The 19,537-nt window shown below is 36.6% G+C and overlaps 1 protein-coding gene across 2 annotated transcripts in view; it reads right to left on the reverse strand.

Annotated features, from left to right (window-relative positions):
• The window catches only part of Usp6nl (USP6 N-terminal like), a 101,586-nt gene that overhangs the window by 12,885 nt on the left and 69,164 nt on the right, over positions 1 to 19,537 (reverse strand). For both annotated transcript variants that reach the window (XM_048367390.1, XM_048367389.1), the window contains exons 6-11: positions 16,694 to 16,774; positions 8,239 to 8,346; positions 5,676 to 5,785; positions 4,250 to 4,298; positions 3,149 to 3,269; positions 337 to 431 (exon numbers count right to left, since the gene is read on the reverse strand). In XM_048367390.1, coding sequence (XP_048223347.1) covers positions 337 to 431; positions 3,149 to 3,269; positions 4,250 to 4,298; positions 5,676 to 5,785; positions 8,239 to 8,346; positions 16,694 to 16,774 — 564 coding nt within the window. The remainder of the gene's footprint in view (positions 1 to 336; positions 432 to 3,148; positions 3,270 to 4,249; positions 4,299 to 5,675; positions 5,786 to 8,238; positions 8,347 to 16,693; positions 16,775 to 19,537) is intronic.

Below are 19,537 nucleotides of genomic sequence, written 5' to 3' on the forward strand. Positions count from 1 at the left end.
ATATGTACATTTCCAATCAGTTTGAATAAACCTCAAAATGCTTTTGTATAATTTTCAAAGCTCCAAAATAACTGAGAAATCACACATTTGTAAAGGCTTTATTTTTATTATTCACAGAGGTAATCTAAATCTATGAATTAGGATTCTGACAGACTATTAGTATTAAAATTTAAAAACCTGTTATCCTCAAACACCTGGGAATTATAACTACATAGTAAGTTAAATGGATGACATCATAAAATTAATAATGTAGTTGGATCAAAGACTGAATTAAGTTATTACAGCTTCACTCTTGGTGTCTATGGGTGTAAGTAAGTCAGTGTCACATCTACCTACCAAGTGTTGCTTAAGTTTGGACAGAAATTTATTCAGTATTTTTTCATGATGTTCTTGAAATCTCAAGAGTTTAGGAAAACCTTGGACAAAAAATCCTAGAATACAAACATAAAAACAAGACTTCAAAAATAATACCGGCAAAAGACCTCAATTTTAAAATGTGATATATTTTATTTGTAACTGCTAAAAATGAAAAGAAATACCACTAGTTACTAAAACATTTTCCTCCCCACCAAGGAAATGATTTTGTGTAAATTTGGGTGATGAAGCTTCTAGTTAGTAGCATATTTAAGCATCACTCATAATTTGATAAAAGTTACTAAAGAAGATAGAATATTACTTAAGAGGAAAACTAAAATGGTAAGAAATAAAGGAAACAAATCCACTTATCAAGGTCATATTTTTAAGGCAAAGGTATTGATCATATAAAAATGGCTAGGTTTTTTAAGAGATTGTTCTAATCTTTATCATTTGCCTTAGTGTTAATATATTACACACGTGCGTTATTACCTTTCAAGTTTCCTCTAAAAATTTCACTATTACCATGTTTCTATACTTTTAAAAAATCACTATGTAATCCTTTTTCTGTGTACTCTATTCAACATCAGTTAAAATATGCAGGCACTATATAATCATTATTATGTCAAAAATTATTTGTGTCCTACCTGGTTATACAATATAATCTGTAAAATTTTAGGAGGTCACTAATTATAAATAGTAAGTTAGTATCAGTTTGTGTACTGAACTCATTGATTTTACTCATGTTTCCTTTCAGATATTGATGCAATCCATTTAAAAGGACATAAACTCAATGGACTTTATTCTCCACATAGTATCTTCCAATCTAGCTCTACACAACTCTGAAAGCTATCACTAGATGGTCCATTTTTGGTGTTTATTTTTATTCTGTTCCTTCAAGATGTAAGGGAACACACCAGTGCGCAGAACTTTCTTAACTAATTCTTAGTTTTTGAAAGTATGTGTAAAATTTTCCAGATAAGAGATTCTTTTCCTCACTCAGCAGTATTTTCCAGTGAAATGTTTTCCCTTAAAAAATCTCTTTATCAGTGACATTTTTATGGTCAATTTGATAGAAATGAGAATTGGAAAAATCTTAAGGGAAGTCTGACTTTTGAAGAAGTCAATGTACTTCAATAATAACTAGCTTGAAAATACTAAGATGCCTCACACTGCTTCCCTGTTCACTGATGTTCCAGGCTCCCCTTTTCCTGCGCTAGCTTTGATTCCAAAGATTCAGAATGAATATATCTTTCTTACAGGCAATTCAAAGAGCAGAGACAGTCTTTAGTTATAAAATTTCATAGGCAGATATAGAAATACATGTCTCTGAAGAACAAATTCACCCATAATAATGATCTCTATTGCACTGCAAGTACAAATGTCAGCATAGTAGAATTAGTATTGCTTTATAGATAAAACTGGTGACAATAATTGCTGAAGCTAAGCTAGGAAATAGCTTTAAAAGAAATGACTGTTTTCTAAAATTAGGCAGTCTTCCACATAATTATATATCATTGAAATTGTAACACTCCATTGTATTTCAGGAGAGATCAGCAATACTATCACACAGGAAGACAAAATAAAGACTGATACAGACTTCAAGATGCTTTTGTAAATGATACTGCCTATTTGAGGAAAACTCAGTATAATAATATGTCTCTCTTCTGGAGTCCATTTATGGGATGCAAAGTGCCAAGAAACAGTTATTATGTAGACAATAATTGTTAAAATAACTGGCAAGGAACACTAAGACAGATAGAGACAAACAAGCAAACATATACACACAAAATTAGTCATCCTTTACATACAATATCCTCATAAAAGCCACCTGGTCAGATCATTAGACTAAATATACAATAGACAATGTTATTATCATAATCTTAATAATATGAAAACAGCACTGTATGCAGCAGATTCTCTACCACATAACCCATAAATATTCTCAAAGTAATCTTAAGATGATCTATTCTTGGAATAAAACTCGTGTTAAAATGGTCTTACATAGATGGCATTAGGAAGATAATTTTGTTTTATATGGACAAATGCTACCTTACTTTCCAAAAGAAGATACAATGGAAACCATTTGAAACAAGGTTTAATGCACACCTTGGCAAAATAAGGAAAAAGTTATTAAAGAACAGTATGCCAACTTAAAAAAACCCAAAAATTACACGTTTTGAAATATTAAGTAATAATAGTAACTTGAGTATTAACCTTAAATACTAAGTAACCCAAAATGTGTTACCAGGCTTTTAAAATGAAACAAAAATTATGGCTGGAAGATCTAAAAGCCATACTTGAAATATAAAACTACTTCATTATGTACCTTATTCACCTTTATACATTATCATTTCTCAGTTAATATTCTTAGACAAGGACTTAAACCGAACTATCAGCCAAAGGTAACATAACATTTCACTGTAATGATAAGTGCATGGCTATCTGAAAGTTGTTTGTTGGTTTGTTTTTTAACCAAAAGATGGCTTTTATTTCTTTTCCTAAATTTCTCTAAATATAGGCTGTTTCTTTTGTGACTGGGGGAAAATAAGAAAGTAATTTTTAAATGTCAATAATACCTATTAGAGAAAAGATAAAAATCAAGGAGCACAACAAACTTCAGAAAACTACAACAAAGAAAAATGAAGGAAGAAATTAGTAATAAGTATTGATTAAGTAAGTTCTGAGATATCACACATGTACTTCTTCTCCCACACATCTTTGATTTTGTTTTCCTTTGTTGTTGGCCCCCTCTCTTCTTTATGGTTAATGATACGATATAGGATTTCCTTACCATGCATGGCGTGTTTGGGGCCTGAAAAGAGCTTGACCAGGGCCCAGAAGGCATCTTCCTCATTCATGTACATGAGGAGCAGAGCTGTGATCTGGCTCATCCCCTGACAGTAGCCGACTTCCTAAAGAGCAAATGACATGACAGATATTGCAGGGCTTAAAGTCAAACTGCAGGCAAAAGCACATCGAAAAAGCTGATCTATGAAATATCAGGAAATGACTACTTATATTACTCAATAGACAAGTCTAGAGATAACTGTTACAATTTTCACAGCACTATGATAAATATAAAAAAATAAAACTATGCTCAGGAACAAATGTACCACTGAAGACGAAATCTGAATCTACTTTTTTCAGGGGGGCTGTCCCTGGGGCTTGAACTCAGGACTAAGGTTCTGTCTCTGAGCTTTTTTGCTATCCTTTTCAATGACTATTGCTGGTTTTGTAGTTGAAATTCCCAGAAAGCCCAGCTACTGCTTCACTTCTGTGAGAAATAAATCCTTTTTAAACTTTCCCTAGTTTGAGTGAATTTCTACTCTAGTTGTTACCCTGAAGGCTTTAGCTATAATAAAACTTATATATCCCAAGGTTCAAAGGTGTTTTCCTTAGAATCTAACCAACAAATAGGTACTTATTACCCACATTAGGTCTTTCTCTAAATCATCTTCTCTCCTCAGAATGGTCAATGCTTAAGGATAGTACGTCTATTATCCAAGTGTTTAGGTTAGTCCACTTCTACTGGGCCTTACTACTAAGTAAAATGATACTAAAAGGCAACTTCCTAGTAGTGACACAGAGTTACCAATCCACCAACTTCCTATCCCATTCTGTCCATTCAGTCTTCCTGATTAAAAACAAATAGCACAAAATATAAGAACAATCTTGAGGGAGAAGGAAAAAATGAGGTTTACTGGCACACTGTGACCACAAGGTTTTTCAACATTCAAACTAGCATAGGAAGCCGTGAAAAAGATCCACAGAGCTCAAAGAGATTGTGGGGACCATCTGGTCCTGAGATGAAGAAATGTGCACAAGGGCCTGGTTAGGCAGGGAGTGCCAAAAAGAAGCTTCAGTTATTCAGAAGACCCCTCAGAGAACTTACCGTATTATAAATAGAATATGCAGCAAGAACATGGAATAAGGATTGTTGCCTAGAGAAATAAAAAATTACATTAATTATAAACGTCAAAAATGTTGATAGAAATAAAAAATTACATTAATTATAAACTTCAAAAATGTTGATATAACCCTCTTACACAACTATCTAAAGATTTAAGTTAACCAAAAACAAACCCAGATAAAATCATTACATGAATAAATAAACTATCTGGAGCTCATATTAAAAATTAAAGTATTTGGGGGCCTATATTATAACATTGGTTGATAAAAGGGTTTTATTCTAAAAATAGAAAGGACTCAAACATTTCTTAAACGTGTAACTCTCTTTCAATGAGCCAATTTACTATCAAATCATACCACCAGTAACTTAACACAACAGTGGCCTTCGAAGAGTCAACTGAGCCTTCAATATAGCACCATCTACTGGTGGGCTGATGGCAGTGATATGGGGGAAGCGAGCTATGCTCTTTTCCCAAACCCAAGATTCAGGGATTCAACATAAATGATTCCCTAGTAAATTTTTTGCCTCCTGTCCTAGCCATGTTAGCCTCTGGTGATGTAGAGATCTTAGTTCCAAAGGGAAGAATTCCTTTATTAGGAGATACAACATGATTCTTTTAAACTACAACTGGAATATGCCACCCAATCATTCTTTTCTAGGCCTCTTATAGGCAAAGAAGGAGAATTATGCTGGTTAGGGTGACTGATTCTGATTATTATGGAGAAAATGGGTTACTACTACACAGTAAGCATACGGCAGAGTATTACCAAGCATTGTGATTAAAGTCAATGGAAAACTGTAACAACTCAATTCAGGCAGGACTGCTACAGGCCAGCTAACCAAGGGTCTGGGTCATTCAACCAAGCAAAAGACTACAACCAGCTCATGTACTTTGTGAGGGCAAAGGGCACATGGAAAAGACAGAAGATAGCTGTAAACACCAGCCAAATGGCAAGCTATAGGAAGGACTATAACTGTTAGAAGTACTTTTTTTCTTATTTTGATATGTTCGTACATACATTAACAATTTCTCTTTATTCTCTTATCAAAGGGATGATATGGAAGCAGAAGTGTGACTATCATTCAAGGGCTTGGAATCTACTTGTAGAAAAGGGATTAGCATGTTTTCAGTTGAAAGTAGAACATCTGTATCATCTTAGAAGAAATTCTAAATCATAAAATGATTCTTTGCGAATATCTATTATATAGTACCTATGTCAAAGTTAACATTTTTAAGTTCTGTTCGATCTTAAATTTCACACAAAATGGACTGAAATGATTAGCTTAGATGGCTAATACCTAAATCAAGATTATAGTCTACATAGGACATTCTATACACTCATATTTTTACTTGATAAAAACTATTTATAAATCCTATTTGTATTTCATTATATTAAGGTTTACTTACTTAACACCGTATCTGTCTCTAAACATAATATGGTCCCTAAATGTGCGGTTGACATCAAGGTCTATTTGTCTGATATCAGGTGAACAACCCCGTGCTCTGTGTTTTAATTTCTGAAGAAGAAAAAGAAAGGAAGAAAGCACATTTTTATGAAAATCATTTGTCGAAAGTCTATGATAAACAGCAAAATAATTCTTAGCAAAAACCCCTCTGGTTTAGGCAAATCATTCCTATGGTTAAAATCAAAGGAATACAAAGAAAGCCTTCCCTCTCCTCTGGGCTTCATCTACTACTCTCTTCGTTCCTGGCTCCCTCAAGCTTTCCCTCCTATGGTGTTAGATTACATTTCCATTAGAGTTTGCACTAAAGACTCTGGAAGTTCTTCATGACTTGAGCCATCCAATCTACTAGGATTTCTTTTTACTTTCTTACTGTACAACATTTTTGTTTCCCATGGAGTTGATCTGCTTCATGTTTTACATTCTTAAGGCTTATTTAATTGTAAACTCACTATGTGCTACAGAAATCTCCAGTAATATTCTAAAACAAACCTGCTCCTGATTGGGCTGCCTGTCGGGACTACAGCCCAGCTCAGGTCTGGGACCCACCTCACCATCTATCTGCTGGGGCTCTCCTTGGCTTGGCTTTACCCTCAGTTTAGGCTCTCTGATTCTTGGGTCTCACATCTTCACTTTCTTGGTTTATACTCTTCCTTTGTTTTGGAGAAACACATTCCCCAGTGGTTCTTGTGAAAGGATGCATGAAAGAAGAAGACTGTGGAACCTTGAATGTGTGATGATTCATTCTCTTTCTCAATCAGTTCTGAGCACACATTTTTTTGTTCCAAAGGAAGGGCTTCAGTGTATCCTGGACTTCAGGCCGCCATTAGAATTCCTGTCTCTTTAGAAGCAATCTGTTTTCTCTTTGGAAGCTGGTAGGAGCAGGTCTCCCCACACTCTGAAGTTTCCATTTTCTCTCTGATTTGCATCTATTTTTATCCCCAGAGGTAAGCCTTGGTGGATCCTTTCAATGTAAGGAACCCATACATCTCCCAGCCCAGCAAATTGTCTTTAATAATTTCTTTGTCAATTTTCTCATCCTACTCATTTTTTTGTGGAATTGTGATTATTATATGTGGCACCTCCTAGGCTATTACATAATTTTCTTGTGTCTTCTCTATTATTTCTCTCCAAATGCATTTTCTAGGAAAGTTACACAACTGCTATTTTCAATTAAGGCTTTAATTTTTGTTATTGTTTATATTCAAAGACGTTTTGTTCTTGAATGTTTCTTTTACAGCTTCCTACATTTGTTTATGGTTACAATATCTATTTTATTTCTCTGAAGACATTAACAAGAATTTCAAATCTTAGTGTTGCTCTATAGACTGTTTCTGTTCTCACAAATGCTTTCTTCCATTTGCCTTTCATATTAGCCACTTTTCTCACATGGATAGTGACTTTGTGTGTGCTTTTATTTAAAAGTGAGTTGCTGAACACAGCTGTGTGCGTAAGTGCTTTGTTTTGTTTTTTAAAGGGGAGCAAAGAAGGGACACAGAAAGAAAGGGAGGAAGGGTGAACAAATGTAATCATGCTATTCAGTATACACTCTATGGAAAGGAACTACTGTAACTTATGGACAGGGATGGGAGTAGGGGAAACTGGAGGGAAGTGAAGGAAGGGGTGATATTATTATTTTTTTAAGTACTTATTACCTGACTTATAAAATGGTAATATCTCTGTATAATATCTTAGTAACAACAATAAAATTATATATTTTTTAAAATTACCATATCTACATTACATGGGGGAGAGTATTTTATAAGCAAAAACAAATACCACAACCAACAATAACCATCACAATAAAGGCATGATAATTTTTAAAATACAGTAATATAAAGTTTCAAGTTAAAAACAAACATAACCAAGGGGCTGGGGATATAAGCCTAGCGGCAAGAGTGCCTGCCTCGGATACACGAGGCCCTAGGTTCGATTCCCCAGCACCACATATACAGAAAACGGCCAGAAGCGGCGCTGTGGCTCAAGTGGCAGAGTGCTAGCCTTGAGCGGGAAGAAGCCAGGGACAGTGCTCAGGCCCTGAGTCCAAGGCCCAGGACTGGTAAAAAAAGAAAAAACAAAAAACAAACATAACCAAATTGAAGGGAGAGGACTAAAGGTATTTGCAATGTGCTTTGAAAACTCATCCCTCCTTTCCCATGCTATTGGAAACAACACTCCTCCCCCACCAGACACCCTAATAACACTATAAATCTCTTTATTAGTACTATAAGCATCACTACAAATTTCCCCAAATATTGAGGGTTCATTTTAAGTACTCAGATTGATCTGTATGAAAAACATTTAGTACTTACTGATTTGACAGACAGCATTTTTACTTCAGTATCATCTGAAATACAAGTAGATTGCCAGCACCAAAATAAATGGGCTCATAAACCTACCCTAATAAATTCTTGTTATTACTTCGTTATGATGTGAATATCTTACATTACAGTAGAAGCTAATTGTTTTGCCTTTTATTTTTTCAAACTAACAGTGTAGCCACTCACACTATAAAGGTCTCTTGTTTCTTCTTTCATTTTAGGGATCTCAAGGAGGAGAGCCCAGACTTCACCCCGGAGCTGGAGAGGGATTCCCTTGTAAATTCTTCTATGAAACTGGTAAAAAGACAGAGAAACTAGAGATTACAAATGGACAAAACGTAAGACGAGTTACTTCATTTGTTCAATTAATATTTGTTAGAGTGCCCATGACAACTGATATTTTAATTGCTTCATACATTTAGATCGTCTCTTCTTCTGACAGGGAGATAAGGAGAGAATAAAACACATGAACAATGCTCAGTACACTAGTACATTAATTCTCTAGTGACAGTATCCCTTTAGATGGAAGAAGCAGTTAATGGCTCGATGAGTGTGAACCTCTTATTTCTTATACACACCATTGTGATACATGTTTTCCCTTTACCCATCAGACACCTAGAAGGCGTTCCAAAGAGAGGAAAGGTTGCCTTGCACCAAAAGTGTCTTCATGTAGTATAGCAAGTCTTCTTTCCTACCATCTTCTCCTTAGGGACCTCTCGAACAGAAAGAACTTTTTCCATCCATCCAGTGGAACCGGAATTCCACGGGCAGTCTGTAGTTATTCCAATCAGCCTGTCTGTCACTCTGTCTGTCTCATACAAATACACACATATACACACTCTACTTCCATCCCTCCTTTCTCTTCTCAATTCTTGATATTTCTTCACACAATCCTTGTCCTTTCTTTAAATGACATTGAATTTACCTGATCAGACAAAAATAGTGATAATTTTCCATTAAGGAAAAAATACCACTTTTGAATGAAATTCAGCCTAAGTCAAAAGTATCTTCAATTCTTCAATACACTTGTCAATTACATTTTTCCTTAATTACTCAAAGTGGCATAGAAATCTATTGAGATCGGGGCTGGGGATATGGCCTAGTGGCAAGAGTGCCTGCCTCATATACATGAGGCCCTGGGTTCGATTCCCCAGCACCACATATAAAGAAAATGGCCAGAAGTGGCGCTGTGGCTCAAGTGGCAGAGTACTAGCTTTGAGAAAAGAAGCCAGGGGGACAGTGCTCAGGCCCTGAGTCTCAAGCCCAGCACTGGCAAAAAAAAAAAAAAAATCTATTGAGATCACTACAATGTGACTTCAATTTTTGTCACTAACAGAAGTTCAAATAAGGGCTAGGAATATGGCCTAGAGGTAGAGTGCTTGCCTTGTATACATGAAACCCTGGGTTCGATTCTCAGCACCACATATACAGAAAAAGCCAGAAGTGGTGCTGTGGTCTCAAGTGGCAGAGTACTAGCTTTGAGAAAAGAAGCCAGGGGAACAGTGCTCAGGCCCTGAGTCTCAAGCCCAGCACTGGCAAAACAAACAAACAAACAAAAAGCCCAAAAGTTCCAAATAGATGACCAAACAAGAAAATACCAGTGAACTGTGATAGCAGAAGTCCTTAAGAAAAAATTAAGAATCAGTATATAATGACCTCAATGATCAAAGTACAGGTTGAGTATCCTTTACTTGAAATGACCAAGACTGAACGCTTACAATTTTGCAGATTTTTAAAAATGTGTACATATACATAATGATATCTTAGAGGACTCGTGGCCAACTATGATATTCTTACATGATTTATATACAATAAAACTGTTAACACAGGTACACTTAAAAATATTGAATAAAACTCTAAAATCTAGAATCTGGAAAAAATCCAGAATCTAAAATCTTTTACTGAATGAAGTCTAAAAACCATATCCAATATTTCCCATACATTCAACATTTATACCCATTAACTGCAAACTATGTATGGTTTTTAAAAAGGGAAATTAAGGTTTAATTCCACAAACAAGTTTGTAAAGTAGATCACTTCAAAACGATAGCAAATTGTATTCTTAGAATATTTACTAGTACACAAAGGGGTCACCGTCACACTTCCCCACATGTTCGTAATATAGTAAACCTTATCTTCTCTCCATCACTCTCCCTTACTCTATTCTCCCCTCTTAAAACAATTTCAACCAGTTTCACTGTCCTATTTTCATACACATGCAAACAAACTATTTGGACAGTATTCATCCTCATTCACCCTCCCTTGTTAGACCAACCTTCTCCCACTGGTACCCCTAGACCCCCAACAGTGTTGTGCTTTCCAATTATTTATTTCTAGTGCGTATTAATTGCAATACAAGGTCATCACCTTGTTATCTCAGATATGCAGGTATCAGGCTCTGCTCAAAATAGCCCTCTCTATTGCTTTCTTTTTCCATTTCTGAACCTGTTACTAATGAGGAATTTTCCTTCAGATTCTTTATGCTGCCTTCATTATACAGTTGCAATGTATTTCAAAATTATTCACCTCCTGAAGTTTGTAATCTATTATCCACTTCAAAATTATACTAAACTGTACTGTTTAAAGTACTGTGTACCAGCTGGGTGCTGCTGGCTCACCCCTATAATCTTAGCTACTCAGGAGGCTAATATCTGAGGGTTATGGTTCAAAGCCAGCCAGAGCAGGGAAGTCACATCCAATTATCCACCAAGATGCTGGAAGTAGAGCTGTGGCTCATAGCGTCAATTTTGAGTGGAAAAGCTAAAGGATTATAGTCTGTGTCCAGACCCTGAGTTCAAGTACCAGCACACAAACACAAAAACACTACGTAAATAACTGTGCCTTCTACATTTCTTGAGTGAAGAAGACAAGGGTAAACATTTGTGATATTTATATCAAAAGTAAAAATGTAATAGTAAGAGAGAATACAATAGCTAAGAAGTACATTGACTTCTATGGACCTGAACTGAACTTCCACTATACTAACACTTTCCCATGAGTAAAACTGGAGCTCTGACATGCATTTCCTGTATTACTTATAAAAAGACTTTAGGCATTATTTTACTGCTTTTGTTCAATTCTGCACTCCACAGTTGTTTATAAATTACTGTCCTCACTTATTATAAAATTAAATCTAGGTTTAGAAAAACAATCCAGCAAACTTCCAAGAAGTAATTAAGAAGAAAAAAATAAGTTAAAGTAGTCCCTGTGTTAGCACAGAGCTAAAAGTTTTAAATGGATCACATGCAGACAAGCTGGAAAATAACTATCCATGCACATTGTCATTTTCATCACCCATAGTAACAAGTTATGCTAACTGTGTATTTTATTATGTGCAGGAACTATTTTAAGCTATTTGCAGATATTTATTTCATTTAGACCATATTCATTTAGACCAACAATACTTTCCCAGTTTAATTATATCAACAAAAATCTCACAGATGTGGAAAGTTAAGTAATTTGCCCAAAGGCAAGCCCAAGATGTTACCAATTAGTAAAAGATGACTGGTTTTACAGCTTATAAAACACAAGATGACTCCTTCCATGACTATACCACATTGTTTTGCACAACTAGACTTAGCAAAGTACATGACTAGGTGAAAGAAAATATTAAGAAAAGCCAAGAACAGAAAGCATTGAAATAATATAATTAATTATGCCTAAACTTAGAAAGCAATGAAAAAGGATGCCTCTGGAATTTGAGCTGTAAGAAGTAATACAGCCAGTTATGTATATCAAACCCTGAAAAAAAAAAGAATTAAATTATAATATCCCAAAGTAAGACTTTTTAGGACTAGGTGTGGTGGCTCACATCTATAAACTCAACTACTTGAAAGGCAGAGATCATGAGTATCATAGTTTGAGGCCAGCCTAGGCAAAAAGCTGGCATTAAATTACACTTACTCGTTTTCAAATACAGTCATCCCTCCATATTGAAGGGACCTCTACTTGTGGATTGTCTAAATGTCTATACATGGAATGTCTAAAGTCTAAGTTATATAAACACATATCAAAGACATGGGGTTTTTTGTACATGTTTTCCTTGTCATTTTTCTCTACACAACAGAGTAAAACAATCATTCACATAGAATTTACATTTACTCTAGAAATGATTTAAAGTATATAGGAGGATGTGTGTAGGCTATATAAAATACTATGCAACTTTATCTAAAGGATTGAAACATCCTCGGAATTTGATGCCCTCAGAGGCCTGGCTTATTATAACGGCTACATATCTTTCCTCATCCATTATCAACTATCACAGAAATTTTGGAAATTTCTGGAAACAAGGTACAGTTATCAAGGCACAATAGTTGTGATAAAATCTGTTTATTCCCCAAAGCAGCAGCCTAGTTTTTGTTGATAATCTTTCAGCTTATAAACTTCTGCGATCTAGTTATATAGGCACAGTACCAGTTTTCTACCTTATGTAAAAGGTAACCAAAGTACAGAGAAGTGGCTGGCCTAGATCAGTTTTGTCTTGTTAATTCTAATTCAGGTCTCTCCTCCAAACCACACAACTTATGGAAATTATAGTTTCATTAAAGTAGCAACAGAAAGTAAGAGCTGAACAGCAGCATTCACTCATTCTAAAATGAAATGGTAATAAATACTTGTTTTATGGCCAGTACTTATAGGCATTACAGCTACAAAAATAAGCAAGTTCTGCAGAGCTCACAGTGTAGCTGGAAAAATAAATATACAAGGAGATACTTATACATAAACAGGTAACCTAATAAAATACAGTCACATACACTAATGCTATCAAAACTGACCACGGAATGCTGGTGGCAGAGTGTGGTAGAGACAAGCTATCCAGAGGGAGCCCAGGAACATAAACTCTACAGTGTCCTCTGCAGGAGACATTTTCAGGGGTGCCTGGCCCAATTCACATCATTTGGGCTACCAACAAGTAAGCTTTTCAGCCCAGCAAGTCACTCAGTTTTGTGGGACTTCCAAAATTGCAAATTTACATCATGAAGCAAAGTTAATTTTGTGTACATTTTATGCCCTTATTGCCTCTTCCTGTCTTTATACCTGCTCCCAGAGCTCTTCTGTCTTTATCTCTAAATAACACTAGTCTCCTAAATCTGGATCTAAAAGGTTTTTTTTTTGTTGTTGTTTCTTGCTGGTCCTGGGGCTTAGACTCAGGGCCTGAGCACTGCCACTGGCTTCTTTTTGCTCAGAGTTAGCACTCTACCACCACTTGAGCCACAGTACCACTTCCAGCTTTTTCTATATATGTGGTGCTGAGGAATCGAACCCAGGGCTTAATGCATTCCAGGCACATCCTCTACCGCTAAGCCACATTCCCAGCCCTCTAAAACATTTTAAACTACTACAAAGCCCACTGTCTTTCATAACTAAATTTCCTATAATTTTTCTTAATGACAAATACTGAAAGGAAAGGCTAGCATACAAGATGAAAAAGAATCACTCTTTAACTCTCATTTCCTAGAGGAAATGTTTCTTTTCCCTATTTCTCTCTCTAACCCTGTTTTAATAAAAAAAAAAAATCCCTGCTAAAATTTAAAAGAAAAAACAAAAAGATTTAAAAATTCCATGAACTCCAAACTGAACAGAGAGTCTCCTGCTTGTTACTAACAAGCTATATGACCTTGAGAAATATACAATTCCATTTTTTGGTCAGTAAAATAAAATGTTGGCTACTATAGTCTTAATAGTCTCTTTGTCTGACAACTGTAGGTAATGTGATGAAATTGACTTAACAAAAAAAACTTCATGTGATAGACTGTATGTTAAAGACAATCCTACTTTCCATGGGAAGGCAGGCATTGAGAGGACAGACCGGCAACACAGCCCTAGTAGAGATGTTTTTATTTATGCTTCAGTTCTAAAAATCCAAATACTTTCCTTAGGGCCACATTTTTATTTTAAGGTATTTGTAGGACTCCTCGGTACTATTAAAGAAGAAGTTTGTGACGAGAAAATACACCTCCCCTTGGAAAAGGAAAAACCTTTGCTACTTTTTCACTGCAATACAGTTTTAAAACCAGGTATGAACTGAAAGCAGTAATTCTTTTAGAAGGTGCATTCTGTTTCATACTAAATTGAACCACATATATCATCAAATGATTCCAGCATTATAGTTATGGGAGAGTGCTTTAAAATTATACATCAAAGAAATAGTTCTGTTAGTCTCTCTTAATGGGAACTGCATTAGCCAGAGCTGCTGTCAAAGTAACAGCCTCATAGGGCTGCTCATTTTTCTTCAGAGACTTACAGACTCCAATAGGTACACATACACTGGAAAAGCACCTAAACTTGTATAATTCTACAAATATTGTATTAGACTGCATGTGAGACTAAAGCATAGCCACATTACATGGAAACATTCTGTAATTATCACTTGAGCAATCTTTGTACAAAGGCATAAGATGCAGTAGTTGTCAACTCTAGGCCAATGAGAGACAGTATAATATTAAACAAGAGCCTAGCATTGCACCTAAGTTTCCACTTTGAACCAAATGACTTTTTTTAAAAACACCTAGAATTCTAAACTTAATTCTAAAATAAAAAATTGACAACCCTGAAGAAACACACTTTCCTCTAAAATAGTAAAAGTCTGATATTCTTGGGATGCTCAAAAAGAAAAATGACAGGTGAAGAAATTGTCAGCAAAGTGCAAGGTCCTAACTACTTTCACACTCTGACTATAGTGTTATTTCTCACTTTCAGTGTTCTGACTTTTCCACTGAGAGCAGTGATAATAGAACTATTGTATCTGGACACAAATCAACGCAGCAAAGTACTGTACTAGGAATCACTGCCTATCCACTCACAGCTTAATAACAGGTCACTTAGGCATTTAACAAGTCCTGGATACAATGGTAAAATGCACGAACTTGATTAAATCTCAGCTCCAGTAAATGTTTTACTAATGTATTGAGTAACAATCATTTTGTCCTTCTCATTGAAGGACATGTGGAGTTTCAGCTGCATACTTACATATGATGGGTCACCTCAAGAAAAAGCATTCCGAAAACTGAGCAAGTTTGAACTAAGTGGTTTTTTTTTCTTTTGTACCCCCCTCCCTGGCCAGCCCTCACCCTCTGATACTCCCCTCCCCCAACAAAAGTACTGAGGTTTGAACTCAGGGCCTCAGAGTTGCTGGCCTTCTTGCTTGCTCAGTTGGCACTCTACCACTTGAGCCACCTCTCCACCCATCCACAGAGCACTATTTTTACTGGAAAAAAAAACTAGCCACATCTATATGGCTGTTCAGATTTTCAGCAGTATTTGCCAAACATTCTCTCACAATGACAGAAGACTGTCACTTGAAGGAAACTGACATGGCATTTGTTGCAATGGCGAACACAGTCTTGCACCTTTCCGTAGAAAATCAGAACTGCAGAAATGTTCTACCACCAAGAACTTGGCACTATCTCACTCTTTCAAGCCTTCTCTGGTGAGACTAAGGTAGTGACCTTAATGGATGTGTGGTAGGTTTTAATTAATTGGATTAAAATTTGGCACAAACTCCATTCAGGGCAAGAAGATTTAAGGGGAGATTTTAAACAAGAAGCTTCTGGAAGAGGAGACTGCTCTTGTTGCAAGGAAAGCGTTCCGAGGCCAGCTTCTTTCTGAGCAGGGCGCACATGGGTATGAAGCCTAGAACTGCTGCCATAATTGAGACCCCGAAGGGAAGCCAATCTCTAGATGAAGCTGACACTGCAGAAGGTGTTACAGGGTTCAAAGGAGGAGATTCCACATCCCTCCAAAAGTCCACCACTCAGAGACAGTCTCAAGCAAAAAGATGGATTTACTGGGGAAGCAAAAAGCAAACTGACCAGCCAGGGACGCAGCACAGACTCAGGAGCTAAAACTACGACAGTGAAAAAAGCGGGCTGACCGGCCAGGGACACAGGGTAGACTCAGGAGCTGCCACTGTGACCCCGAGCAGTCCTCAAATTGGGGTTTATAAAGGTAAAAGCGTAGCATGGATGAGGGGGTTGACGTAGGGTAGAGCAAGCAACCAACAAGTTAAACAAGCCATTTACAGAAGCAGAATTTTGGGGTCAAGTTAACCTAATCTACTCTCCCCAACATTTCCTACCATGTTTCCCTAATCAAGATGGCGTCAGCTGTACTCCCTACAACAGAAGGCAGAGAGCAGGAGGAAGAAACTAAGTCACAGCACTGAGATGAATTAAATCCTTCTTCAAAGAAAAGGACCTCATAGCAGAACCTCTGGACCACATAGCAGAGCCTCTCAATGGCTGAAATCAATCTGAGTTGGGTATTCTGTTATTTACAGCACAAGACCTCAAAGGAAAATGCCCTTTGATTGAAGTTTTAAAAATAATATGAGGGGCTGGGGATGTGGCTTAGCGGTAAAGTGCTTGCTTGCCTATATGCACGAAACCCTGGGTTCGATTCCTCAGCACCACATAAACAGAAAAAGCCAGAAGTGGTGCTGTGGGCTCAAGTGGTACAGTGCCAGCCTTGAGCAAAAGAAGCCAAAGGCAATGCTCAGGCGCTGAGTCCAAGCCCCAGGACTGGGCCAATAAATAAATAAATAGATACATACATACATGAATGTAACACTCAAAAAGAACCTGTTACTGTGAAAATATACAGTGGATGTATAGTTTCATATGGAAATAACATTTTAACTTACCTTTTCAGTGTTCTTGTATTTTTCCCATCCCTTTAACATTTTCAGCCATTTGGTAGTTCTTTCAATTTCCAAATGTTTTTGCTAAAATGAAATTGAAAAGTTGTTTTATTTTCAGGGATACCGTTTAATTTAATTGTATGATTTGTCTGCACCACAGTAGATTCCCTTCTCAAATCTCAGCCCTGTGTTACTCTCAGAACCTGGTAAGATTGTTTTGAACAGCTGTTTCCCCTCCTGTAAGATGTTACTGCACTAGAGCACTGTAGTGTTTTTCATAATGAACTTGTGAACTAAGAACTGAGAAAGTCTAATTTTAATTTTATCAGTGGGCAAGGCTGGTGCTGTTTATTGAAAAAATCAATTGATAAAACACAGAAGTTTTAGACTTCTAGGTAAAGAAAAATAAAGATCAGGGGCTGGGGATATGGCCTAGTGGCAAAGAGTGCTTGCCTCGTATACATGAGGCCCTGGGTTCAATTCCCCAGCACCACATATACAGAAAATGGCCAGAAATGGCGCTGTGGCTCAAGTGGCAGAGTGCTAGCCTTGAGCAAAAAGAAGCCAGGGACAGTGCTCAGGCCCTGAGTCCAAGCCCCAGGACTGGCCATAAATAAAAAATAAATAAAAAATCTGGCAAACTCATTTAAAAAAAAAAAGAAAAGAAAAATAAAGATCACGGCTATTACATGACCTCTGGCATTCTTGAGAAGACCCTGAGGATTTGTGTTAAAGCATAATATGATTTGTGAGATTGGTGGTATGCTCTTGTCTGTAAGAAAGGAAATCTGTGCTGCTTCAGTAAGGCTTATGTTAAACCATATGACTTGTGACTTAGGTTTTTAGGGTTCTGTGTGAAATGGCATGTTTTCAGGTAGAGCTTGACAAATTAAATGATGTGTCTACTTAATACAGTTTCTGGTTATAAATATCTTGCTATGTATGTTACATGAATTCTTTAAAATGACAGACTGGTAAGCTCTTAAATATTTGTACATTATTTGTTGAGACTTGATTTTAAGAGTTAAATTTATCTCAGTAAGAAAGCTGTTAAAGCATTAGTCTCGTTAAGTTCTTTAAGTGGTAATTAATGAAACCAAATAGAAAACTTGTTGGATCATGGCTTAGTGTGTTGTCTCAAGACAAAGGGGCACTTGAAGTGCAAGTGCTCAATGCCCAGTGAATTTCTCTCTTATCCTCTGACTAAGAGTAAAAAGTTACCATAGTTCTGTGGAAATTAATATTTGAGATTTAAGCTACACTTCCAGATGCTTAACCATTAATGTGTGGGTGTGATAAAGAAATGTTTCCTCACTTTGTACTGTGTTAAGTTTAAAACTAACAGAAATTACAATATTTCCCTTAGGCTCAAATGAAATATCATATACACAAGAAAAAAAAAAGAAGAGCTAATTTTCATTCATTCACTTATGGTATGTATAAGTAGCTAGAGGGAAAAAAATAAACAAGCCATAGTTGAGATTTAACCCATCTTAAGCAGATTCTGCATGTGTCCGAGGAACTGACATGAAAAAACTTGGTGCTGTGGCTCACGTGCTTACACAGAGATGGGAAAGGTGGTGGCAAGGCATAGATAAGTTATACCCAAAGCCTCACGCTTCACTTCTTTGGTTTTCAGGAGCACAATTACATACACATACAAACACACACACACACACACACACACACACACACACACACACAAACATATATTTGCTAAGTATACCTGGGAATACAGTAAGTATATAACTAAAAGCAGTGGATACCAGGTGCTAGGCACCCGTGGTTCACCTCTATAAACCAGCTGATACTCAGGAAGCTGAGATTTGAGGGCTGCAGTTTAAAAGTTAGCCCAGGCAGGAAAGTCCATGAGGCTTAACTCCAATTGACCATCAAATAAGGCCAGAAGTGGAGCTGTGGTTCAACTAGCAGAGTGCTAGCCTTGAGCAAAAAAGCTCAAGGACAGTGTCTAGGCCCTGAGTTCGAGCCCCAGCATTGGTATACACACACATGCAACGGAAATAGAAGAGTACACACAAAAAAAGAAGTGTTCTGAGGATTCACCTTATACATGAGGACACGTGCAAGCAAGCATCCCCATCACCCCATGAGATAAGTCTGCCCATCTCTGATCTGCAAGGCAAATGGTAAAGGTGGAAGCAGTGGGCTCCAGGGCCCGTATTCTTAACTACCACATCTTTGTCTCAGACTCTCCTGCCTCTGCCCTCATGCAGGCAATCACAATTCCTAGATAGAAACAAGGGCTCCTAGCTCTTGTCTGGTTTCAATTCAGCCTCAAACAGGCAAGAATTATATTGGCAGATGGCATATGCCCACCACCAATATTTTTGGATCCAAAACAAGCAAAAATTCCAAAGAAAATCTTGAATTTAGAAAAAGATTCTCACCAATGAGAACATTTTTTAAATAAAATTTTATTTTTAGGTATAGACTTAAAAATTCTTTACTTTTTTTCAAAAAAAAATAAGGTTTTTATAGTAAAAGATGATCACTCATGAGCAAAGGATATTGTTGGACATTGTTGTAATTCCCATTTTTCAAAAGGCTAAACACAGTTTCATTATATTAGTGATAAAATGATGCAGATGGTTTCAAAAATATGTTTAATTTTAAAACTCAGTGGGCACTGAAATCTAATTAATGTTTCTGCTAAATGTGACTATAAAGAAGGCCAAGCTGTGAAAAGCTGAGATTGATCTAAACTGCCCTTTTTAAAATGTTGTTGTTCTTCTATACTTCTTTGAAACATAATCCCTTTTCCAGCAAAAGGAAAACTCCAAATAATTCAAGCCAACTCAAGAGTATAATAGCCTAGACTGTGCCAGG

Source organism: Perognathus longimembris, chromosome 18 (genome assembly GCF_023159225.1).
Source record: "Perognathus longimembris pacificus isolate PPM17 chromosome 18, ASM2315922v1, whole genome shotgun sequence".
Lineage (NCBI taxonomy): Eukaryota > Metazoa > Chordata > Mammalia > Rodentia > Heteromyidae > Perognathus > Perognathus longimembris.